Source organism: Nyctereutes procyonoides, unplaced genomic scaffold (genome assembly GCF_905146905.1).
Source record: "Nyctereutes procyonoides isolate TBG_1078 unplaced genomic scaffold, NYPRO_anot_genome, whole genome shotgun sequence".
Lineage (NCBI taxonomy): Eukaryota > Metazoa > Chordata > Mammalia > Carnivora > Canidae > Nyctereutes > Nyctereutes procyonoides.
Genome location: NW_026575047.1, coordinates 32,860,559 through 32,885,632, shown reverse-complemented (window position 1 = coordinate 32,885,632; position 25,074 = coordinate 32,860,559). Strand labels below are relative to the sequence as shown.

Sequence of the window (25,074 nt, the reverse complement as noted above, 5' to 3'; positions counted from 1 at the left end):
CTCTGGGTGTTGATGTGTGGAGCGCCCGCAGGGTGGGGTCGGGGCCTGTCTGTGGGCTTGCTCTTCTAGGTTTTCTCTGTCCACCACGGCCGTGCATCCTGTTTTCTGGAGTGGCCTTTTGTGTGTCGTCACCCCGCCCCTGCCCCCACCCGGTCTTCTCCACTGAGTTTTCCAGGGAGGTTGCAGAGCATCTCAGATCCACGTTCTGCCTCAGCCCGTAAGCGCCAACCCTCCTGGCTTCTCGGAGGAGGCATCCCGTCTTCACCGAGGGCTGGCGCATCCAGGCGCTGCCATGCAGCCACCACATGCCGAATGTCACCCCGCCGAGCCCGGGCATGGCCCTTCCTCCCACGCGTGCCGAGCGTCCTTCTGGACGTAGGCTTTCTGTTCTGAAAGGTGTATATATTTTCTTACTGTACATACAGATGTTCTTAAGTCGGGACAGGAAGCAACGCCGCCAGGGCCGCGTTCGTGGCATGTCACGCACGTTCAAAACCCAGCCCTTAACACTTCTGTCGGACAGTTTGACATAAGTCTCTGGGGATTTACGTCACCACGTATGCATTAAATTTTTAAACAGGATTCCGTGCCAATCTGGAACATTTACCAAATCTCTGGTTCACAAGAGGTTCGCGTGACCTGATGTTCAGGGAACGCATGGGGTCCTGCCGGTTTGCTGTGTCCGCCTCAGCGGTCGGGCGTTGGGGTCGTGTGGCCCCTTTCCGTGGGGGGGCTACCAAGGGCACAGGGTAGTGCTGCTCTGTTACGACCTCTGTTGGGCTCGACCTCTTTTGGGCTCGTGCTATCATTTAGGAAAATGGGGGAGCAAACCGAAAGGCCGTGTCCCCTAAGGTCTGCACTTTCCGCCCCCTGTCCCACGCCACCGACTGTCAGACTCCCAGACTTCGGGGTCGGGACCTTGTGCATCGGCACTTTAGTCAAAGGCATGTCCCCACCAGCCCCTGAAAGCCCATCTAGAAACAATGTTCACTTTCAAAGGTACTTTTTAACTGCTCAGTTTTTGACTATTTTGAATAGTTTGCTGATAGAAACTTCCTGGTAATACTTGCTACATATCATGTTTTAATTGCCTGTACAGTTAACCTTTAATTTTATTTAGTAAAGTCTATCAGATTAGGACTTTTTGAATTGTAAATACGTGATTTTATTAAATAAAAGTCATGTAAAATTGTTACTTATGTTCGCTGCAGTTTGGTGTGAAATTGAAGTTCTCACCTTCTGAGTATGGCAAATGTGACTTTGAGTGTCGCGTTATTTTAAAACCCACTGGTTTTGCCCAGTTAAATAAAAAAGGTGGTTATGTTAATTTGGTGGAGGGATTTGGGAGTTGAGCGTGCCCCTTGCAAGCTGAAGGGACCTCCCACTTGGGGACCCTGTGTCTGCTAGGCTGGCCGCCACCCATCCCGCTGCCCAGCTCCCCCCAGCCGCTGGGCTGCTCACTCTCCTGGGAACCTGCTCCGGGCCTGGGCAGCCCCCCAGCACCTGTGATGACCGTGGGCCGTGTGCCCCCCACCCCTACCCCCAGCTCTGCTGCCCCACAATGGTGGCTGTGAGCACGGAGTGGTTCGAGGGGTCACGTGTGTCACCGGTGCCTGTTGTGCCAGCTGTTGGGGCTGAGTGCTGGAGGCCCAGGGAGAAGCCTGCTGAGTCCCAGCCCGAAGGTTCCACATGGAGCCCTGAGGGCTGCTGCCACCTCTTCTGTCCCCTGGTCCCCCTGGGGAGTCCCTGTTCCTCCACTGTGCGCCCAAGCGCTGCTGCCCCTCCTGCATCAGGAGGCCTAGGCCCATGCTGGGGAACTCAGTACCCTCCGCTCCGTGACGGGTCTCCTGGCCTATCCTCCCCAGAGACCGCACAGCTCCGGTCAGGGTGTTTGCACCCGGGTCTTGGGCCCCTGGCACAGGGCTCCCATCTTTCTCACAAGGGGATCCCCTGGCAGCCCTGGTCTACTGCGAGAGGCTGTGGCCCATGAGGTTGGCCGTGCTGGACAGCAGCTGTGTCCTGGGGCTTGGCTGCCTCACCCGCACCAGGCCTGGCTCAGATGTGCGACTGGGCTCATTCCTCTCCACAGCAGCTCCGACACCGTCCCTGTTCAGAGGTGTGACGCGGACAGCTGATCTGCTAGGGTTCCGGCCGCCACTTAGCCGCAGGGCTGGGGTTCAGACACAGGCCTGCTGGCTCCTGAGCCCTTCCCGACCTCTCCCCAGGGAACAGGTTTACTCTGGGGCCTTTAGAAGCCTTCCTCCTCTCGCCCTGGCCTCAACTCCCAAGGGTGGTGTTTGGGGCGAGGCCTGGATTCATTCACCTGAACCCCTTCTGAGTGCAGGGCGCCAGCCTGCTGAGAAGGCCGCAGCCATGCATGACTGCAGCGCGGGGAGGGCCTTGGGGATGCACCTGCCGTGGGGGTAGAGGTTGTGGACTGTCTTCCCAAGAGAAGCCAGGGGGCCGGCAGTTCAGAGACCACCACCTGAAGTGTGGAGCCTGCCACAAAGGCCCAGGGAGGGAACAGGGTTCTGCCCTAGTCCAGGGCAGGGACCAAGTTGGACCTTGAGATGAGCCAGTGGTCGGCAGAAGGAAGCCTCAGAGCCAAGGCGGGACCCAGGCAGGAGCTCGCCGCCACTGAAAGTCCTCAGGTGCTTCCAAGAGACCTGCAGCCCCTCCGTGAGCACCACCTCACCTGCAGCCAGCTTGCTCTAGAAGGTTGCTGCTCCCCTGGGCCCGGCCACACCAGGCCCCTTCTCCCAGAATGCCTGAGCCCGTGGAGGGAGGGGCTGTAGCCAACCGCCCCCCCGGCCTGACCCAAGTCTCTCCATTCCTCTTAGACACCATTCCTGCGGCTTCTTGGCACCACTCTGGAGCTCCTGGTAGAAGCTGCTCCAGCCAAAAACAACTGTTGCAGGTCTCATTCAGTTTGAGGTCAGAACAGGAATATTAAAATTCTCTAAGCCTCTTGTTTCTTTTCTGTAACCAGAGGTAAAAAGGGTACCAGCACCCATCCACTGGCTGGTGAGGATTAGAGTAAGGTGTTGAATTAGGGACGCCTGGGTGGCTCAGTGATTGAGCATCTGCCTTTGACTCAGGGCACGGTCCTGGGGTCCTGGAATCGAGTCCCACATCGGGCTCCCTGCATGGAGACTGCTCCTCTCTCTGCCTGTCTCTGTCTCTCTGTGTCTCATGAATAAAAATCTTTTTAAAAAAATGAATTGTGTCATTAAGAGAAACCCATCACCATAGGTGGCTAGAATCATGCTTTTGACAGGTCAACTTTTGGTATCTGAACTCTTGAACTTAGGAATTTTAAAAATTGGTATTTTCCCCCTAATTATTAAAAATGCACGATCATTGTATATAATTTGGAAATACAGAGAATGAAAGTAGTAATTTCACCACCTGGGGAAGAGCTACTTTTTTTCACATACTGATTCTTATAAATTTTTACCCATTTTACAAGGGACATGTTGAGGTTTGGAAAGGTGGAGTGTTTGTCCCAGGTCACAATCAGAGGAGATGAGAAGCCAGGTCAGCCTGATTCCAAAGGCCTTATTTGCAAGTGCTCCCTGTCTTCCTCCTGGAGGCACCTCTGTACTCATCGTTGGCATCCTTTGGGTGAAATATTAGAAGCCTGCATCAGTTAAAGAGTTGGGGGAGGGGGGACGCCTGGGTGCCTTAGCGGTTGAGCGTCTGCTTTTGGTTCAGGGCGTGATCCCGAGGTCTGGGATCCACATCGGGCTCCCTGCAAGGGGCCTGCTTCTCTGCCTGTGTCTCTGCCTCTCTCTGCGTATCTATCATGAATAAATAAAATCTTTAAAAAAAATAAAACGTAAGTTCCAAAATGAGGTGTGTTAACTCTGCTGTGATTTTATCAGACAGGCATCCCCAATCAGTGGCAAAAATCTAAATTATGGCTTCAGACCAACTTACAAAAAAAGAAAGCAGGTTTCTCCACTTAGGTAATTTTAAAATCTCAAACGTGGTAAGTCACCAGAAACAACTTTCACCTACCAATGAAAGCGGTTTCCTTTTCAGATGCCTTGGCAAATTGTACATAGGTTGTGTGTGATTCCCTTCCTGCCCTTGCTGTGACAGTCGCCCGTGACACCGAGGCGAAACACTTCCAACTCAGACCAATTTTAAAAAGAAGTCATGAGGGCGGCCCAGGTGGCTCAGCGGATTAGCGCCGCCTTCAGCCCAGGTCATGATCCTGGAGACCCAGGATCGAGTCCCATGTCGGGCTCCCTGCATGGAGCCTGCTTCTCCCTCTGCCTGTGTCTCTACCTCTGTGTCTCTCATGAATAAAATCTTAAAAAAAAAAAAAGTCATTTCACGTAACGCCTCAGATTTTATTGTGCCTCCATTTTGCAGGCCCTCTCTTTTGGCAAGGAGATGACAAAAATCTTTAGCCTTTGATTTCAGAGATTTCTAGTCCAGCTGCCCCATCTTATCTTTCTAGAGGGAGGGAGGCTACCAGCCCAATGGGCTGTTTCCTCATTGGTTCTACTTCTGGAGAGCTCCTCTTTCTACCTGTGATTATTTTGTCTCATACAGGACTTAGCAGCAGCTGCCTACCCTAGGCATTCAAACAACACTTAGTGCCAGAAAATGAGAATGCCATGACGTTGGCTGTTCATAAGCCAACAAACTATTGAGCATTGATTATGATTACGTGCTAGGCATCGTGCTGGCTCCGAGGGAGAATGGAAGTCCTTACTTCCCGGGCCTCTGTCTCACTGGGGCCCAGTGGGTGAAGCAGACAGTCACAAAGCAGTGGGTCAGAGACTGGGATGGGGCACACCAGTAAGACTTGGGGCAGCAGGGGTGGTGTCTGTGGCATCCTTCCTCAGAGGCAAGCTAAAGAAACACTTCATGAATGGGTTGCTATTTCGTGATCAGGAGCTTTCCTGTAATTTAATTAGAGGGAGCCTCATTATGTAGTAATCAACAGAAGATTATTTATCTTCTAATTAACTGTAACATCTCTAGCATGAGATAATGTGGTAATTTGAGAGAACACTGGTAATGTTGCAGCTGAAAGCAATGCCAGCTTCATCTGTCTCTGTATCTTGTGCTCTCAAGAAGCCTGTCTGTCCCGAGTTCGAGGTTGGTGAGGGAGTGCTTGGTTCAGGCTGGGTAATGGCCAGTGGGGCAAGGTCAGCTGAAAATACCTGCTCTCCCCCTAGTGAACCAAAGGGACAGATGGTCTTGCAATGACAGCTGCTTGCTTGGGGAAGGCCTCAAACACATTGTCAGGTTCACTTTGAAGCCTTCCTGACCACAAGAACCCCCTGGGCCTGTGCAGCTTTTGGCAGGAGGCATAATAGAGCTGTATTTGGGGGTGATTTCCTACTTTCCTTTGGACTTGATGAACAGGGTGGAGGGAAGACGACAATTGTAGAGGAGAAAGATGATGGAGTGGGAAGTAGATGCGTTTTACACCCCTCATTGTTACGTCTGTGTGGTTTGGTAAATGTGATCCTATAAACAAGTGTAGTGTATCCAAGCTATGAAAGTTAGAAAAGGAATTTAGGGCAGCCCCGGTGGTGCAGCAGTTTAGCGCTGCCTGCAGCCCAGGGTGTGATCCTGGAGACCCGGGATCGAGTCCCGCGTCGGGCTCTCTGCATGGAGCCTGCTTCTCCCTCTGCCTGTGTCTCTGCCTCTCTCTCTCACTCTCTCTCTGCATCTCTATGAATAAATAAAAAAAATTTTTAAAAAAATAAAAAATAAAAAAAAAGAAAAGGAATTTAGTCGTTTATTGGCTTCAAAGGGAACACATTTTATGAAACAATCGCATCACTAAAAGAGAAACTAATTGTGACATTCTCCCGAGGAACTGACCCATCTGCCTAGAGGGGGCTTCCTATCATTCTTTACAGGTGTTCAGCACCAAAAACTAGATCACCCTTCTTAGGAGCTACTTAAGCTTAGGGATGGGAGAATGCTTCTGAACCCAAATCTGCACGTCCTGAAGTTCAATTTAAAATGAAAAAGAAATGAAAACAGGCCCCTAGCTCCAAGAGCACCAAGGAAAACTGGAAATGTAATCACTGATTCTGGATTAAAGAGGTAGACCTATCAGGTATTTCCTACATTGACACAAGGAATAACAGACATTTTAATATTTGATACAGAGTAAAATCATGTGCGGAGCGCGGTCCTGTTGCCAAGGTCCAAAAAAATCTTGCCCGGAACAAAAGGCTTATAGTCAACAGTCACTACTCTGCATATTTTGCACCTGGCCAAACACTATACAATTATTATTTTGTCTTCATTGGAAAACAAAATGTCATGTTTTTGTATAGATAAATGCGTCTCTTTAGAAGATCCAAGAAAACATTTCATTAGAATCGCAGATGGTCACTGAGCCAGAAACAAACGTTAACGGTGAAGCCGACCGAGCCTCCTCTCCTGGAAAAAGGAAAGATGAACCTTAGCTCCTTTTCCTAGTTATCATTTCTCCTGTCTGCCTCATCCTGTTCATTACCTCAAAGCTGGTGCTGCTTACATACGTTAGATTCATCTGAGGAAATTAGCGAACTTTGAGTTGAGGATGCGACTCAGGACTACATTAATAAATTCAAAGGGGCTTTAATAATTCACTTAATGCACAGGAACTTTCTTGCTCCCCTGCCCATTTGTAGAACCCTGACATATGGAAGAGGAACAATTTTCTTCAGGATCAGGTCCTTGAGATTATGGAATTGCTCAGATACAAAAAGGCTTCTGATAGCTTTTTATGAGCAGCCAGGTCCATGAAGTCATCCCTGTTGTTTCTCTGGACCTATTTTATATTTTACTCAACCCCACGTAAAACCGATTACTAACCCAGTTTTTTTCGGGACTCATTTAGAGGTTGAAAATGATGAGATTTAAGCAAAATACAGCTCCAGTCCCAGGATCACAGGCCTTTTAAAGAAGGGCCATACATGGAGAATAAAAGTTAACTCAGGATAAAAGTTGCTGAGATCAAAGATGTTCTGGGGACTCTCCCATCGTCAGTGTTAAGACGGGAGAAAGGCTTTGGCTTCCTTGATCTTCTGCTTCACGCCCCTGCAGGACATAGTAAGCCCTGCGTGACGGCGTTTCAGGGACTCTAAACGCTGCTTGAGCAGTTCCGTCTTGTCCACCTTCTCTTCCATGTCCCGAAGGAGCAGCTCCTTGCCCAGAAGTCCACATTTCTGGTTCAGCTTGCTGTTGTCAACCCGCAGGCAGTCCCGGGCTTGCTTGGTCCTGGTCAGGATGTCCCTCCTCAGGGCCACCCGGGCCTCAATTTCCAAAAGCTGTGTCTTCTTGCATGCGTTTTCTACATCCACAAAATGTAACTTCTCCTTCACGTGGGTTATTATTTGCACATTGTTGGTCACCTTGTTGTGCAGTTTTAAAAGTTCCTCATTTCGCTCCTCGACTTTTTCATTGAAGGTCTGGTTCTCAATCTTAAGCTGCTCAAAATCAATGAGGAGCAGACCCTCCGTCAAGTCCTCCTGGGCCCTCATCCGGGTTTCAAAATGCATCAGGCTCTGCTTCAGCTGCACGTTCTCTAGTCTCACAGCACTCATCTCCTTCTCCTTCTTATCCTCCAGCGCCTGGATCTGCTCCACCTCCCGCAGAGCCGCCTGGCGACCGCCACGCATCCGACAGCTGCCCATGGCCTGCATCACCACCTGCTTCTTGAGCGCCTGGAAGCCTTGCCACTCCTTCTCCACCCTGGAGAGCTCCTCCCTGCACTGCTCCTTCAGCTGGCTCAGCTCCTGGTGATACCAGTCCAGGTCGTCTAAGCCCTGCTTCTTCAGCTCCTCCAGCATGGCCAGATGGTGGAAGTACGCTTGCTCTTTCTCTGGGGCCTCCGGCTCTGGGCCCTTGTCGGGCACCTCGGCTGCTTCCAGACCCTTCTTCTTGCGCAGCGCCTCAGAGATCTTGTGCTGCAGGTACAGGTTGTAGCGCTGGTAGCTGCTGCGCTCCATCAGCAGCGTCTGGTACTGTTCCAGGAGCTCAGCGCGCAGCTGCTCTTCCTGCAGCCTCTGCATGTCCTCGGGCCACCCATCATCCTCGTCCACAGCCTCGCCGCTCTGCTTTTCCTTGTCTGTCGCCGGGCTTCCTCGCACGCCCCTCTCCTCGCGCTCCTCCTCCCCGTCCCGCTCAGCCTCCTCCCGGCCGGCGGTGGACAGCGGCAGAGACACGGCCGAGGTGGCTTCCTTCCTCCTCCCGAAGGCCGCCGGTGCTGCCGCCTCCTCCCCCGCCTCCCCCGCCTCCTCCTCCCCCTCCGCCGTGTCCTCCGCCTCCGCCGCCCGCTCCTCGGGCTCCGCGGGGCCGCCTTCGGGCCCCGGCTGGGCTGTGTCCTCAGGCCCGGTGTCGGCCGGCTCCCCGGGCTCCCCCGGCTCCGGTTCGGCCTCAGCCTCGGCCGGCTCCCCCGACTCCCCGGGCCCCGCCTCGCCCGCAGCCTCGGTGGCAGCCGGCGGCTCCCGGGGCTCGGCGGGCTCGGCGGGCTCGGCGGGCTCGTCCTCGGCGGCGCCTCCTTCGGAAACCTCTACGGTCCCCGGCCCCGGCCCGGGCCCCGGCTCCGGCCGCGGCTCCGGCTGTGGCTCCGGCTGTAGCTGCGGCCCCGGCTCCGGCTGCGGCTGCGGCTGCGGCTGCGGCTCCGGCGGTTCGGCCGGGGAATGGGGGCCAGAGATGGCCTTGGTCCCGGACGGCCCCGAGGACAGGCTCCCCACATCTCCGCCTTCGCCCCTGGGGTCCCGGGGCTGCTCGGGGCCGCCGTCCATCTCCCAGCACCTCGGCTGGCCCGGCGGATCCCCGACGCCTGCTGTTGGGTTTCCAGGGGCAACCAGGGGCGCGCGCGGTGGGCCCGCCGATTGGCCAAAGGGCAGGCCGACGCCCGGCCCCTTCGCCCCGCCTCCGGAGGGAGCGGGCCAATGGGAGGCGGCGAGCGGGCGGCGGGAGGCGTTGATTGGAGGAGGGCGCGGGCTCGCGCCGCGCGGCCTTCCCGCCCATTTCCCAGCGCCCCGCCTGGGGCCGGGAGGCCGAGAGGCGCTGGGAGGGGCGGGCGGCCGGCGGCGAGGGGCGCGCAGGCGCAGGCGGCGGGCCGGGTCCCCGCGAGGTGGCGCGCGCGGAGCGCCTGCGCGGTGCGGCGGCGTCGGCGGCGGCGGCGGCGGCGGCGGCGGCGGCCGGGCGCGAGGGCGCCTGCGTGCTGAGGCGGGACGCGGCCCGGCGGGCCGGCTCCGGCGGCGCCTGGGCGGGGCGGCGCGGTGGCGGCGGGCGCGGGCGGCGGTTGCTCGAGCGCGGCGGCGGGCGCGGGCGGCGGCGCGCTGACGGCGGCGGGCGCGGGCGCGGGCGCGGGCGCGGGCGCGGGCGCGGGCGGCGGGCGGGGGAAGATGGCGGAGCTGGGTAAGAAGTACTGCGTGTACTGCCTGGCCGAGGTGAGCCCGCTGCGCTTCCGCTGCACCGAGTGCCAGGACATCGAGCTGTGCCCCGAGTGCTTCTCGGCCGGCGCCGAGATCGGCCACCACCGCCGCTACCACGGCTACCAGCTGGTGGACGGCGGGCGCTTCACGCTGTGGGGGCCCGAGGCCGAGGGCGGCTGGACCAGCCGCGAGGAGCAGCTGCTGCTGGATGCCATCGAGCAGTTCGGCTTCGGAAACTGGGTGAGCGGCGACGGCGGCACCTGCTCGCGCCGGCTCGGCGGGGGGGGCGGCGGGCGGCGGGCGGCGGCGTGCGGGGCCCGGGGTGGCGCCCGCGGGAGGGCCGGCCCTGCCCTGCCCGGAGGTGGCCCTGCGGCGCCCTCTCGCCCCGGCTGCCCCTGCCCGGCTGTCAGGGCGGGAGCCCGGCGCCGCAGGTCCCCGGTTGTGCCGGGCTCCCCGCCGGCCCGGGACGTCCCGGAGGAGCGCTCGGAAGTCCTGAACAAAGGAGCCCGGAGCTCAGGCGTTCGCCCCGCGCTTCGCCCCCGCCACGGGGGCTGTGCAGAGGCCGAGCTGGGCGTGGAGGGCGAGGGGGCTCCTGTAGGCCAGCGGGGTAGCGAGCTGGGCCCCTCGGGAGATGCGCAGCGCAGCCCCCCGCGCCCACGGGGACAGGAGGAGGCTGGCGGGCCTCGCGGCCAAGAGGGTGTCCACCTGCAGGCACTCGCGGAAGCAGGGAGGGGACACGGGACCCCGGACCCTCCTCCCGAGGTCCTCCTGCTTCCCTGAACCAGGACTCACTTCGTGTGTGTTGCTGCCGTTTCTCCAGCAGCCCGCCCCTCCTCCTGGGCTCCCTGTGGAAGACTTTCCACACTTCCTCCCTCATGCCCAAGCCTGGCCTGCTTTCCTTTCCATAAAGTGAGCCAGTCTTCGGGGGCAAACCCCCCTTCTGCAGCCCAGGAATCCTTGCTCTTCTCTCAACTCTGCAGAGACGCACTGCTCTGCGGATCCTCACCTGAGCGCCCACATGCTGACCGCCATCCTCTGAAATCCTCTTTTTGTCTAGAAGGGCCTTGGTGCACCTCGGGCCTCAGCTCTGTGCACAGTGTACAAGGGCTCTGTGGAAAGAAGGGCAAGGGGCTCGTCTCGTCTTCAGGGGCTTACAGTGTCAGAACCGTTTGAGTTCCAGCCTTCCACAGAGAGCTGCTGGCGGACCTCCTCGCTGCTGAGCCCCCGGGACCCAAACCTCCCACCGCCTCACGCAGTTACGCAGACTGCAGGCTCACAGCCATCCCTCCTCAGGTCCTCCTTCCAGGCCGCGCCATCGCCAACGTATGTCCAGAATCTGACCAGAGCTCACGACCTTAGTCCAGGCTGGTGTTTATCTCTTGACCACTTCTGGGGCCTCCCAACTGGTCTTCCTGCTTCATCCCAGTGCCCTCCAGCCCATTCCGTAAGCCATAATCAGAGTGATCTTTGAAGACATGTCGCATCACATCAGCCTTCAGTGGCTTCCAGACCCGCTTAGGTTAAATTTCAGGGCCCACGATGATCTCAGCTGTTACCCCCTTGATCATTTTTTATTTCGTCTGCTTAGAGTGCCCTTCTTCCAGATCGTGGCTCGTGACAGGCCTTTCTGCTTCTGTCTCAGTGCCTCCAAGCGGCTTCCTCTCTCCACTCCATTCTCACAGCCCTTATCTCTACAGCCCTTGCTAAAAATAGCTGAGGTGGCCTGAGAGCTTCGCTGAGTGCCAGGCACTGTGCTGGGCAGCACGTGTCTTGTGACCTCTTCCCGGCGGCCCCGTGCAGCAGGCAGGCTTTGAACCGAATAGTTTGACGTCAGAGTCTGCTCCCTGCAGCTCGTCTACCCTGCCTTCTCTGCGACTCTGTGGGCACACAAGGGAGGACCAAGCCCCTTCCAGTGTGTTGGAGGAAGCGTGGGGCAGGAAGGGGGGGCATTCTCTAAAGCAGTGGTTTCGGAACTGGCCTGTCCATAGGAATCACCTGGGGAGCCTGTTAAAATGCAGATTCCTACTCCAAGCTAGCAGCAATCTCAGCCATTGCAGGAGACAGAGCTGGAGGAGAGGGACTTGGGCCTGGGTGCTGAGGGTCCTCTCTGCTGAACCCGCAGTGGGTGCTGGAGAACCCGTGGTGGGTGCTGGGGGAGGCCGGAGATTCTGCATGCTAACCGCGCCTGGAGCGCTGCCAGGCTGCAGGCTCTAGAATCTAGCTGTGCTCTCTTGGGCCACCTGCTCTTGCCGCTAGACTCCATTGTTGCTTCACCCGAGGCGCTCTGCAGCTCTGAGATGTGCAGTGCCCTTCCAAGCGGATTCCCAGATGTGTGCCCATAAGGGGTATGCCCCATGGACACCCTGTAGCCTGTGCCAGTCCTGAGTGACAAGTTAAAATACTTGTCTAGGATGCCCTAGCTTTACCATGAGAAAAGGTATCAGATGCAGGCCTGATTCCCAAGTCTGGGCCTTAACCTCTCGGTGTAAGACCATTAACTACAGTGGGGCAGAGGCTGGGAGCTTACTGGTGCAGCTAAAGGTATGGCTAGCCTGGAAGGACTCCTCAGGGGAGCAGAGTGTTGACCTGGTTCAGTGGGTGGTCCACGTATGGGATGAGAAGCGGGGAGGTGACCAGGGGGCAGGGTGCAGTGTGGAGAGAGAGCACACAAGTCAGTGGCAGTGGTGTAGAGGAAGGTGAGCCTGTTCGCTCTCATTTTTCAGTTGGCACATGTGACCTTTCCTCTTCGGGTGGCACTGCTTTGTGTGGGATTCATGGGGGTGGGGCGGTTTCAGCAGGCCTGGGGGAGAGGCTGCAGCTGAAGGCTGGGGCCATTTGCTCACATTCTTCCTGGGGCTGAAGCACGGGGTCCTCCAGGTGTGGCTGAGGAATGCTCGCTGTGAGCCCGGAAAGCTCTGACACCAAACCCATGCCTTTGAGGGTGGGTATGGAGATGCCTTTGAATAGGACAGTGGGAAAGGGTTGGCAGGTGGATAATGAGCCAGTCACATAACCGGGGGTATTGAGAGCCTCGACGCAGCCTGTTTTGTGGTGGGTGCTACTGACGTTCAGAGTTAGAAGTTCCAGATCTCGCTGGAGAGTGCTGTGGTTGCTGAAGGAACGTGGCAGAGCCAGAATTTGATGCAGGTCCTCTGACTCCATGCCCATAACCATCTTTTTCACTGGTTCACTGAGTGTGGGCAGACTCCCCTGAGGTGTCTCAGATTCCTGGGGGCCTCCTGGATCTCCTGAACTGGCATCTGTGTGTGTGAGGTCTGGAAACGTTTATAGAATGACACCCCCCCGCCCCCCACCCCGCGCAGTTCCGATGGGGCCCTTGGAGCCCTGTTGGGGAAGCATGGAGACCTTCACTTCTCCCCGAGGCAGGAGGCCCTTCTGAGTATTGGTGGGAATGGCCCATCACAGGCCCATCCTGCCAGCCTCCCGACCCAGGGTTCTTAGTTGCTGTTAAGTGGTGGTGGGTGGGGGGGGCAGTAAAGGAGGAGCCTGAGTGGAGAAAGTAGCTAGAAGCGATAGGGTTATGCAGGGCAGTGGTTTTCAAACTGCAGCGTGCTTCACAACACCCTGGAGGGCTTGTGGAAACACAGGTCGTGCCCAGCCCCCCTCCCGGCTCTGCGTTGGTAGATCTGGTCTGTCTGGGGTCCACATGAGAATTTGCCTTTCTAACAACTTCTCGGGTCATGCTGGTCCAGGGACCCTACTTTCAGGCCATCGAAATGGAGTAAGGCATGCCACTTTTTTGTTGTAAAATATACATAACATTATTTTACCCATTTGTCTTAAGTGAGCTCTATGCCCATCGTGGGGCTCGAACTCACAACCCTGAGATCAAGAGCCTCAGGCTCTACCAACTGAGCCAGCCAGATGCTCCCTGTTTTAACCATTTTTAAGTGTCTGGTTCAGTGACATTAAGTACGTTCACACTCTTGGGGCCCCATCACCACCATCTGTCTCCAGAACTTTCTCATCATCACAGACGGAACCTGTTCCTGTCCTGCAACTCCTCCCGCTCCCCACCCCCACCCCCTCGCCATCCTTGGGGGCACCCACCACCCTGCCTTGGGTCTGTTTGAATTGACTGCTCTGGAGACCTCACATAGAGGAATTCTAGAATATTTGCCCTTTTGTGATTAGTTTGTTTTGCTCAGCCTAACACCCTCAAGGTTCAGCCATGCAGTGGGTGTCACAGTGTCCTGGTTGTCAATGGTTGAACAACACTGCGCTGTTTTTCCATCCATCTGGCTGCCGTGCATGTGGCTGCTCCGGCTCTGACTGTGGGCGTCTGCTGGGCAAGCATAGGTGCGCACAGGTCTGCTGGAACCCGTGATTACCATTCCTGTGGCTCAGTACCTGGATGTGGCCTGGCAGGGCCACCTGTTTACCATCTTGAGGCCCCATTCTGCTCTTGGCATGTCGTGAGGCTCTCTCTTGGGTTTATCTGACCAGAAAGGCTTCTTTTTTTTTTTTTTAATTTTTATTTATTTATGATAGTCACACAGAGAGAAAGAGAGAGGCAGAGACACAGGCAGAGGGAGAAGCAGGCTCCATGCACCGGGAGCCCGATGTGGGACTCGATCCCGGGTCTCCAGGATCGCGCCCTGGGCCAAAGGCCTGGGCCAAACCGCTGCACCACCCAGGGATCCCCAAGGCTTCTGTCTCTTGGAGGGCCAGTCACAGTTGTGGGAGCTGGTGCATTCTCAGAGGTTAGAGAGGAGGTCAGGGAACCTGGCAGTGAGGCCTGCGGGACTCTCCAGGTAAACAGATCCAGTGAACAGTAGCCGTGGCCAAGGTAAGGAGGGTCCTTGGAATGGCTGGTGACCTGTAAGGACAGAGGACAAGCCACTGTTCAGAGGACAAGCCACTCTTCGTCATCAGCATCTGATATGGGGCGTGGCACTGAGCACCCCTGTGTGTGTGTGTGTGTTCATTCACCCCCCCCCCCCCCCCGTGAGGCAGGTGGCTGTCCTCTTCCCTCTGAGGATGACCAAACTGCATCTAGAGCAACATGGGGTCAGCTAGGAGAGGAGGGCAAGGTTGGCGACTGGTCAGGCGACACTGGGCCCCGCGGGTGCTTGTCCCCCAGCCCAGGAGGAACAGGCGGGTGCCCCACTGAGCTCCCTGCACAGACACTGCCCAGGAGGGAGGCCGCAGGGCTCTGGGCTGCTGCTGGATCTCCTGCTGCCACGGAGGCCGGCCCCTCCTCTTCCCTCTGGGCCTGAGCAGTCTCTCCTTGTCCCCTCCTTGTCCTTTAGGACACAGCACCTCCCCCTGCTTCTCGTTCTTCCCGGTGCAGGCCTTGCTCCCTCCTGCTGCCTTGGGCTGCCACCTTGCCCAAGCTGCCCCCAGCTGTCCCTGAAGTCCCTGCTCACAGGCCCACTCTGTCTACAGACACTCCCCCCCGCCCCCACCCCAGAAGCCGCAGGTTGGGGTGCTGGGCCTTTTGGAAGCTTATGTCCCTTTGGAGCTTCTCGCTTTGAAGAAGGAAGCCCCAACTCCAAGTGCGGCTCCCAAGCAGTGGGGAGGAGAGATGGCCCAAGAGGGGGCCACAGTGGCCCTCGATGCTCCTACATGGCAAGGGCACTCTGAGAAGCTAAAGGTAGCTGGCATTTTGGTGAAGGAGGCGGTTTGTACGTGAAGACTGAATGTCACTCTGTGCCTGGGAGGAGGCAGCTAGTGCAGGGCCCCTGCCCTGTACCCCAGACGACAGAGGTGGAGTGGCTGAGCAAGAAACATGGCATGGTGGTTCTGGGAGTGTGCCAGCCGGGTGTCTGGCCTTGCTCTGCCTTTTTAAAGGATCAGGAGGCATTTGATCACTGAGGTCTCCCTGTGGTGTGCACTGTGTCACCGCCGTGTGAGAGACCCCGGGGCGACAGGGCCAAGTGCTCTGGAGCGGGACTTCTATGGAAACCCTGGGGGCAGTGTCACCTGAGGTGGCTGTTCAGCTGAGCAGTGGGGCGGGGGCCACTGATCCGGCCCATGGGGCTGCTGGGGGCCTGAGCTAGATGCTGTATGCAGCAGCACACACCTGCTCACTGTGACAGGTTTTATTTCCTCCTGATGAGGCCGTGTAATGGGAGAGATCGCAGGCCAGAGTGCTGGAGCCAGAACCTGCACCCAGCCCAGGGTAGGGGGGTTAGCAAGGCTCCCAGAGGGGATGACTCGGGTGTAGGGGAGGCCTGCATCCAGCCCTGGGGTAGAGGGGTCTAGCACAGGCTCTCAGAGGGGATGACCTGGGCGTGGGGGGGCCTGCACCCAGCCTTGGGGTAGGGGGTGCTACACAGGCTCCTGAAGGGGAAGACTTGGGCATGGGAGGTCTGCTCATGGCTTCCCAGTAGCAGCGTTAGAATGTGTGCATCACCTGTTCTACTGTAACCATCACTGGGCAGGTAGCAGTGGTGCTTCTGTGATTCACATGAGGAGACGGAGGCACAAAGGTTAAGTCAGTTGTCAGGGGTCCTCAGCCGCTAGAAGCAGAGCTAGGACTGGAACCCAAGCCTGCACACACAGAGAAAGGGTGCTTCCAGCAGGGGTTCCAGAGTGTGTGGGGTCTGGCTCAGGCCCTCAGAAAGCACACCACGCAGACCTACCTCACAGGGCAGGGCGGCCTGCACCCTCAGACTTCAGGGACTTCGTCCTGCTGAACAAACATTTCAGGGGCTAACATAGAGTTACGGACTCAGAGTCTGCCAAGTAAAGCTGTTAAAAGATTGAAAAGATGCAGTTAATAATCTGTCACCATTTCACAGGAAGAAAGATGATCTTAGTACTGCCCACATAGGAGCGATGCATCTGGGAATGAAGGACTGTCCTTTGAATGGAAAAGTTTAGCTCTAAGGGAAACACTGGTGGCGTCCCTGGGTTTTTAAAATCTCCCCTTGACCGTGGGCTCGCCCAGTGTGAGAGGTGATGGGTGCACTGATGGGAGCCTCTAAAGGTTGGTCATCAAGGAGTGACCCTGTGGGGTTTGCACTCGTGGGGAGGGTGTGCAGGCACAGCAGCAGCAGACATCTGGGTGCAAAGCGGGAGGCAGCGGCGGGTGTGTGCAGGCCGCGGCACCCGGGCAGGGAGCATAGCAGCTCTGGTGCGGCCCACACGTTTCCTGGACTGTCCTTCCTGTCCCTGCTCAGGTGCTGGCGGCCATCTCTGTGAGCCATGAAAAGGCCGGAAGGAGACCAGACCTGCCAGAGAAGCCAGGGGAGTCCTGACTTGCCGGGATGCTCACTTCCTGTCGTGGGGAGCCAGCATCCTGGTGGGGGTCGGGTGACCTCAGGGAGTAGTTGATGGCCCGTTCAGTATCCTACAGTGTATTTGCCTTCATTTCCCAGAGGGCTCTAGGGAAGCAGCATACCTCTCTTTATCTTTCTACAAGGGTGTTTGTTTTGTTTTGTTTTGTTTTTTTGTAATTTTATGCTTTTGTGAGCACAAAGGAACAGAACCTGTGATTCGGTTTCTGTGGACTGTGGGCTACTTAGCTGTGTGCTGCTGTGTGTTGGGGGAAAGCCAGCTGTAGGATACAGTTGTGTTCCTTGTTTAATTTTAGTTGTACTTGACTCGAACTTGTCTCACTAAATCTGTTATCCCCAAGCCCACTTTGGTTGCTCCTGCCTGGCCATCTGTCTGTCTGCTTATCCATCTGCCTGCCTGTCATCCCCACCATCTGTCTGTCTATCCGTCTGTCATTTAGAGTAAGTGGAAACTGTGACCTTGAGCACGTGATGGGGAGGCCTGCCCTCCCAGTGCTCTGCTGCTGTCATATGTGACACGAGTACAGTGATGGTACCTTCGCGCCCCTCGCAGGAGGTGGGCAGATCTCGTGTGACTACTGCCACATGAGGATGGGAGAAGACACAGAGTGTGGTGGGCAGGCTGCAGGCCTCGGGTTGGGTGCTGTAGCTCCTGCTATTTATAATCATCTTTGAGAGTATGTGTCTCACTGTAATTTAGCTCCACCAAACCTGTCGGTCCTCTGGATTCTTGTTGGAACCAGAGCTGTGTATTGCTCTCATTTAGACTGTTCCATGGTGATCTTACTCTGTTTCAAAGTGATTGAAAAATTAGGGTTTTGTGTGTTTTGCTGGGCCTTTCTAAGTGGTCATGAAACTGACATGGTGGCTCCCCCGGGCGAATCGCCTCAGCGGCAGTTCATGGCCAGTGTCCGTGCTGGCCTCGGCCTTTCAGCTGTTGTTGGGCAGCAAGTAAGCTTGACTGATGATGGCGATTCCTAGGCTCCTGGTGACGAGGCACTAGCCACTCTGATCTGTGGCTTCATATATACTTATAACCAGGGCCCATCCGAGAGCCAGAGTCCTCCTGTTTATGCAGAGAGGGTCTGGGCCACCAAAGTGCCGGTGTACTCGTGCAGCTGCCTGGCCTGCCCACTGGCCGGGTGTGGGGCCCAGGCTGCGGGCATGAAGTGGGAGAGATGCCTTGTGTTCCCAGCTGCGGTTGCCAGTCACCCTGCGTCCCTGTGGCCCTAGACGGTGAATGTTCGCAGAACAAGACATGGCTGTGGTACCTGCCTGTGGCCGTAGTAGAGCAAACCGTCCCACCATGGCCAGGGGAGCTTTTCCACACAGCAGGAGAGTCATCACTTGAGTACTCTGTTTTCGTTTCTAATATTTAGATGTAAATCTCAGACTTCTAAACAGATAAGTATAAGGAAGAATTTAACTTTACTTTTTTAGGGGCACCTAGGTGGCTCAGTCGGTCAAGTGTCCAGCCCTTGATTTTGGGTCAGGTGGTGATCTCACGGTTGTGAGGTTGAGCCCTGCGTTATAACGGCTCTGTGCTCATTGTGGAGTCGGCTTGAGATTCTCTCTCTCCTTCTGCCCCTCCCCTACCTCACTTTTTCTCTTTCTCTAAAAAAATAAAAATTAACTTTATTTTTAAAACAATTTCTTTTTTATTTTTTAAAACAATTTTTATTTTAGATTTACTCGAAATGAAAAGATGGTATGCAGAGTTCCTGTATATATTCATCCTATAAGCCTCCTGAAATATTAGCATCTTGCACAGGTACTGTGTGGTTCCAGAGAGTAGGATGCTGACGCTGACTCAGAGCCATTCACTTCTGCACAGACTGGCCTGGGGTCCCAACCAGGAGCCCCCAGTGATGTCGCTGACTTGTCTCTCCTCCAGTCCCAGTGGTTGTCTCTTGTGACTGTGACACGTTTGAGGAGAGCTGGCTGGTATTTTGTAGAATGTTCCATAATCCAGGTTTGGCTACTGTGTGGTTGTGCTGAGGTGCCTGGTCCTGGGCATGCAGCCGTGAGTAGAGTGGGACAGGGTCACTCTTCAAACACTCCTCTCATTGGGGGATTTCTCCTTACAATTTAGAATTGGACACAATATAAAGATGAAAACAGGCCATAAGCAGGTGCTTAAGCACAGTGGAGTGGCTCCTTCCCAGCTCAGCCCTGCTGTGCTAGGTGGCCTCTATAGTGTCTGGTGGCACAAGCACATAGCATCTTGTCTTCCAGACCTTTTGCACAACAGCAGTGATGAGTACACCCTCTTCTGTGGTGTGTTTCCAGCTGCCTTGCGTGTGAGAGGGACCAGTTGCTGGGGAAGGGCAGTGTGTCCCGTGTGTCCTGTGTGTCCCTACTTGGCTCACTGTTCTGAGGCTGCCTTGCGGTTTCCATCCTCTGCTCTTGTTCCCACAGTGTCAAAGTTGATGGGAAGAACCTCCAACAAATTACATACCTTGGTTTGGTCAGTTATGATTTAACTTTACTAGTAAGAATCCTTCTGTTTTTCAGGATTTAAGTTTTATCTGAAATGTGCTCTGAGCATCCAGTGATTTTTGACAGGCAGATTGCTGAGATTCAGGGTGAGCATTTTGTTGGGAGGGCAGCTGGTAGTTCTATATCCTCATTGGGCAGCCTGCTCTATAGGTCTTCTCATGGGGCCAGGGGTAGGGGCAAGGCCTGGGGCCCAACCGCCTACCCAGGCAAGCCTGGACTTGCAGCCTCGGCACCCCCCCCCCAGCCTCTGGTGAAGGGGCACCCCAGGTATCACACCCAGGAGGCTCCCTGGACACTTGATTCTGAATCTGTAGTGGCTGCAGGCTTGTACAGAAGCTACAGTGAGGAGTGGAGAAGTCCGTTGGCAAGGCTAGGCCATACCTCTGACTGCACAGTCAGGCACTGGAAGCTTAGACCAAGCACTTGGGCATTTCTACTCTCTGGACACCATCATGAGGATGTCCTTTCCTCCTGAAAGGGCAGGTGTCAGGGATGGTATTTTTCCAGCAGAGCTCATCAGGGTGGAAGGATGCCCACCAGCCTTCTGGCCACTCTAAGTGGGACCTGAGCTGGGTCCCTCACTTGTGCAGAGTTCACTCCAGTGCACCAAGCGTCTACACCTTCTCAGTTGATGGTGCTTGGGGCAAGGGTAGGGCTGACTCCTGCCTCCTTTACTGGTACTAACTGGAGGCCCACAGATGGGAAGTGACCAGCTTGGGTCACACAGTGGCAGTGGATGCTGGGGACAGTTGTGACTTGGTTTGTTTTTTTGGTGATTTTTTTGTTTTTTTAGGGTGGGGGGAGGCAAGTGCTCCCTGGGAAAATATAATGAACAGATTTGATGCAAGTAGTGGTTTTTTTTTTTTTTTTTTTTTTTGGCAAGTAGTAATGTTTTAAAGAAGTTAACCTCGTACACAGTTCTTCCCCTAAGACCAGAATCTGGTGTGTGCTCACCTTCCTTTTCTCCGATTCTCAGAAAGGGTTGTCCCCCACTAGGCCCCAACACTGCCTGGACCCCTGCCTTGGAGCCCTACCCTCAGCGCCCCGCATCTGGGGGAAGAGTGCCAGGCACTCCGTGTGTCTGAGGCCAGACCCAGGAACGCTTCCCTCCCATAGCACCCAGTGAGTCATCTGTTGTCAGCCCGAGTTGATTGGCCAGTTTCTTGGAGTCCAGTTTAGCCTTTAGGGGTGCAGAGACCAACCTGATCTTGTGGGGGGTGAGAGTGTTGTGGCACAGAGTGGCTCATGTGGGGCCCCAGTGGCGGCCAGAGCCACAGAGCAGTGCAGGGTGAGCAGGACTGGGGGCAGGGGGCTGAGTGGCTGCTGGAGAATGAGTGCGCATTTTGGGCAGCTACTTTGTGAAGTGGCTTTAGCGGTTGACTAAGGAAGAGGCCTCTTGGCAGAAGGAAAAGATTGGGGGAGTTGTATAATTTCCTCTCGTTAATAACCCTGGTGTTCATGGGTCATCTTCTGTAGGAGTGAGCAGCACTCGCAGTGTGTGGCAGGTTTCAGCTAGGGAACTATGGAGGCTGTCGTCCGTGACGGTCCCCACCCCTGCAAAAGGCATTTACCTGGTCCTCTGCTGCACCACCAGCCAGGAAAGGGACAGGCTGCCACCCCCTGCTCCCCTGGGGCCGTGTCCGTTTTGATTCCCAGAGGCAGGCAGCACTGCAGAACAGGTCTGTCCTGTGTTGGGAGCCATGGGTGGGGAGCCCTGGTGTCACCAAGAGAAGGCGGGGCACCTTGGGAGCTTGGGGGTCCCCCCCCACCCCCCAGTGCAGGGTGGGGCTGCAGCCAATATATGTGAGCTCTGCTAGTCCTTTGTACGAAGGACCCAGGAGAGATGTGGGTTCCGGAGTCAGTGCCCCTCCCGATCAGGCGGGGAGCCTCCCGGGATCTTCCCAGAGTACTAGCCCACCCCGCGGCTCCTTCTAGGGTCTACAACCCTGTGGTGTGTCCGGCTCCAAAGAATGCGCCATCAAATACCCTTTGGGAGGGAGGATGACACGGACTGGAAGGGGTCCAGGGCGGACCCTGGCGTTACCCTCACACTCGGAATAACCTGTAACCCCTGTCCTTACAGGAAGACATGGCTGCTCACGTGGGAGCTTCCCGCACGCCGCAGGAGGTGATGGAGCATTACGTAAGCATGTACATCCACGGAAACCTGGGGAGAGCCTGCATCCCTGACACCATTCCCAACCGGGTGACCGACCACACGTGCCCTGGCGGAGGCCCCCTGTCCCCCAGCCTCACCACCCCCTTGCCTCCCCTAGACATCTCGGTGGCCGAGCAGCAGCAGCTGGGCTACATGCCCCTGCGTGACGACTACGAGATCGAGTACGACCAGGATGCTGAGACGCTCATCAGCGGGCTCTCAGTCAACTACGACGATGAGGATGTGGAGATCGAGCTGAAGCGTGCGCACGTGGACATGTATGTGCGCAAACTCAGGGAGAGGCAGCGGCGCAAGAACATCGCCCGCGACTACAACCTGGTGCCCGCCTTCCTGGGCAAGGACAAGAAGGACAAGGAGCGGCCGGCCAAGCGTAAGGTCACTAAGGAGGAGAAGGAGCTGCGGCTGAAGCTGCGGCCGCTATACCAATTCATGTCGTGCAAGGAGTTTGATGACCTGTTTGAGGGCATGCACAAGGAGAAGATGCTGCGGGCCAAGATCCGAGAGCTGCAGCGCTACCGGCGCAACGGCATCACCAAGCTGGAGGAGTCCGCCGAGTATGAGGCGGCCCGGCACAAGCGTGAGAAGAGGAAGGAGAACAAGAGCGCCGCCGGTGCCAAGAGGGGCAAGGAGGATGGCAAGGACAGTGAGTTTGCAGCCATCGAGAACCTGCCGGGCTTTGAGCTCCTGTCGGACCGCGAGAAGGTGCTCTGCAGCTCCTTGAACCTGAGCCCTGCGCGCTATGTCACCGTTAAGACCATCATCATCAAGGACCACCTCCAGAAGCGACAGGGGATCCCCTCCAAGAGCCGCCTCCCAAGCTATTTGGACAAAGTCCTAAAGAAAAGGATTTTAAACTTCCTCACAGAGAGTGGGTGGATATCCAGGGATGCGTCCTGAAAGTGTGGGTTTGTGGGCAGCCACCAGGCGCTCTGAGCCCAAGGGACCCGGGCGAGGGAGGGAACAACATGCTTCCCCCCACTGTTGCTCCTTTTTTAAACAAAGTGAGTTCCTTTCTTTTAGGCTATAAATTCTTTTCCTGGTTCTCTGAAAGAAGCAATAGTAACGATTTTATGTCGGATCATGGGGGAAGCCGACGTATGTATGTTTTAACTTAGTCCAAAAGTCCTACCTTAAGATGACGATTTGCCTTTACATGTTCAGTTTGGGGACTATTATGAGATTGGGTCATTTCCTTTCGTGTCTTCCCTTTGGTACGCAACTCTTGGGCTGCGGGTAAAAGGGGCAGCTTTCTGCTGGCCCCGGTAGCCAGCTTGACCCTGTGACATGACCTTTGGCTGGCTGCCGGGGGCACCCCTGGGCCCCTCCCCGCCCCCGACACCCCAGCACAGCCCCAGCACGCCGCACTTTAGGTGGGGGCCAGGGTGGGGCAGGTGGGAGGTGAGGCTGGAGAACCACAGGATGTTTCCTTGGGAGCCTTAGAGGAAGAGTCAGGTCGAAGTGTCCACATGAGCTTCCCCCTGACTCTTGGCATCGAGAAACTGGAGCTTGTTCTTTGGAGCCCCAAACTGCTCCTTGCCTCCTTTGCAGGGGGTAGAGCCTGCAGGCTCACCTCAGGCAAGCACCCAGCCCCTGGGCAGGCTCCCTAGTATGTGGAAGGGGCTCCAGAACTCTGAGCCAGCTTTCCAGGGGGCTGCTGCTTGCTGCTCCTAATACTTTCAGGACTAAGTACCCCACTTACTTGGGAGAACTCCTTTTAGAAAGTGGAACGCTGAGTTCTGGAGTCCACTTCCTCCAGGATTTTCACCGTGGTTGCAATAACCTTTTTCACCGAAGCTCTAGCCTTCTCCCTGCAAGCCTGGCTGAGAGTTGTATTTCAGGGGCTTGCAGTGCTCTCTGCAGCCCAGCCAGGCTGGACTGGGCTGCCCCACAGCAGGCTCTGGCCAAGCAGGAAGGGAGCCTTCAGGGTGAGGCACTGTGTGTGGCTTCTCCGGTCCCCGTCTTGGATCCCTCAGCTTCCACTCCGCTTCTGCCCAGCCCTACTGTTTCTGCAGGGGCCCTCTTCTGTCGGGGGACATGGTACCTTCCTTCTAGAACTTGAGTCAGTTCTTTGCCTTCCTGCTGCTCAGGGTTGGTTCTCATGGTGAAGATCCCACTTTAGTTGGGGTGACTACAGACCCCCAGCACTCCCATTCTTCGGGGAGCTCATCCTGCAGCTCCTGCCCCATTGCGACCAAGAGACTGTTTACCTCCCAGAATGTTTGGGCTTGAAATTACATTAAAGCAAAGTTATTTGAAAGACAAAAAGACCCTCATCATTTCCAAGGACTTAATTAAGGTGCCTTTTCCTTTCTTTTTACATCCTCCTGTCCCCCAGGGTAAATTTTTCAGCATTAAATAAAACATTTCAAATACCTCGTCTGTGGCTTTAGTTGTAAAGTATACTGCATGCTGGCAGGAAGTGTTCCTGGTTAGCTCAGCCCAGGAGTTTGACAGAAGAAACAGCGAGCAGAGGTAGGACTCCTGAGGCACCTCCATGTGTCCCCCTGCAGGGTAGCTGCTGTCCCCAGAGTGCGGGTTGGGTCTGCCACTGAGTGGTGATGGCGATGGGGCTTCGTTTTTACAGGGTCTTAGCCAGTGGTTTTCACTTGGGCTTCCTGGACCAGCAGCATCTCTGCCCCGGGAACCCGCTCGCAAACCTTAGTGGGGGGCCTTTGAGCTGCTGGGATGCTGGCTGGTTGAGCAGCGCTAGCTGTAGCTCCTCCGGGGCTTGTCACTCACCTATTTCCTCCATCAGGTTCCTGGTTTGGTGAGGTTCTCAATTTGGTATTTTATTATGAAATGGTTGCCCAACTTAAGCTTGAGAAGCACAAGGTCCCTGTAAATGAGTGGCCCATGCTGACACAGGCTGTCCAATGGGAAATTCTGTGCTTAAACAGGTTTTCAGTATGTTATCTTTTTGGGGGTATGAAGAATTTCTTTAGGTTTGACAGTCTTAAAAGTCGGTGAATGTTTAACTTAAAGTATTAGCAAGCTGTCACATGGAAAAGGTCACTTTGTCATTGGCTATCTCTTACCCCCTTCCCTCCAGCTCTGTGGGCCACATCAGGCCTTCTCACAGCCCTTAAACTTCCATATTTAATATGTGTCCCCTTAATTCCCAGAAATTAGGATTTTTCAAAATTTAAACTGTCTTGGAGTCCAAAAAGCTAGATAATTCAGCCACTCAAAAGAATGCTCTCTGGATGGCCCACATTCCAAGGGTATGTAAAAACGGTAACTACAATTTTTATCATTCTTTACACATTCAACAAGTTGGGAACAAAGCAGTGTCACTGCTGCATGTTGGCGTGAGCCAGCTTGCAGGGTTAGGACGGGGACTGCATGTGACAGATTTTAGCTCAGCACTTCTGTGTCAAACCAGTTTTTCCTCCAAAGTAGTAGTTAAATGTGCCATTAGGCAGAAATCCCTTCACACCTGCCCTCCTTCCCTGCAAGCGGCAGTTCAGCTGGGAAAGGGCAAGTCTTGCACAGATCCTGGTGGTGAAGGCCCAGTTGTCTGCACCAGATGTTGACGTCTGGGCTGAGGCCCGGCAAACCCTAGGCCCTGGACGGGAATGCCGTCACCAGGTCTGACCCCCCAGCGGAGGCAAAGCACATCCCCATCTGCCTCTGCAGCCTCCCAGTGATGGTGGCTCCAGCTGGACAAGGGAAGGGCTGCACACACTCAGAGAAATTCACTTGAAAATTACTTTATATAGTT

At 55.7% G+C, this 25,074-nt stretch overlaps 2 protein-coding genes across 2 annotated transcripts; one reads left to right on the top strand and one right to left on the bottom strand.

Annotated features, from left to right (window-relative positions):
- Positions 1 to 5,875: 5,875 nt before the first annotated feature.
- Positions 5,876 to 8,771, bottom strand: CCDC96 (coiled-coil domain containing 96). The gene has a single exon (XM_055326174.1). The coding sequence runs from the start codon at positions 8,769 to 8,771 to the stop codon at positions 7,014 to 7,016; it is 1,758 nt and encodes a 585-aa protein (XP_055182149.1). The 3' UTR covers positions 5,876 to 7,013.
- Positions 8,772 to 9,366: 595 nt separating this feature from the next.
- Positions 9,367 to 23,735, top strand: TADA2B (transcriptional adaptor 2B). The gene is made up of 2 exons (XM_055326884.1): positions 9,367 to 9,650; positions 21,258 to 23,735. The coding sequence occupies exons 1-2, from the start codon at positions 9,381 to 9,383 to the stop codon at positions 22,248 to 22,250; spliced, it is 1,263 nt and encodes a 420-aa protein (XP_055182859.1). The 5' UTR covers positions 9,367 to 9,380; the 3' UTR covers positions 22,251 to 23,735.
- The last annotated feature ends 1,339 nt before the right edge of the window (positions 23,736 to 25,074 follow it).

Coding starts and splice junctions, on each gene's coding strand:
- CCDC96 (XM_055326174.1), bottom strand. CDS start 8,771: ATGGACGGCGGCCCCGAGCAGCCCCGGGACCCCAGGGGCGAAGGCGGA.
- TADA2B (XM_055326884.1), top strand. CDS start 9,381: ATGGCGGAGCTGGGTAAGAAGTACTGCGTGTACTGCCTGGCCGAGGTG. Junction 9,651..21,257: donor AGTTCGGCTTCGGAAACTGG/GTGAGCGGCGAC, acceptor CTGTCCTTACAG/GAAGACATGGCTGCTCACGT.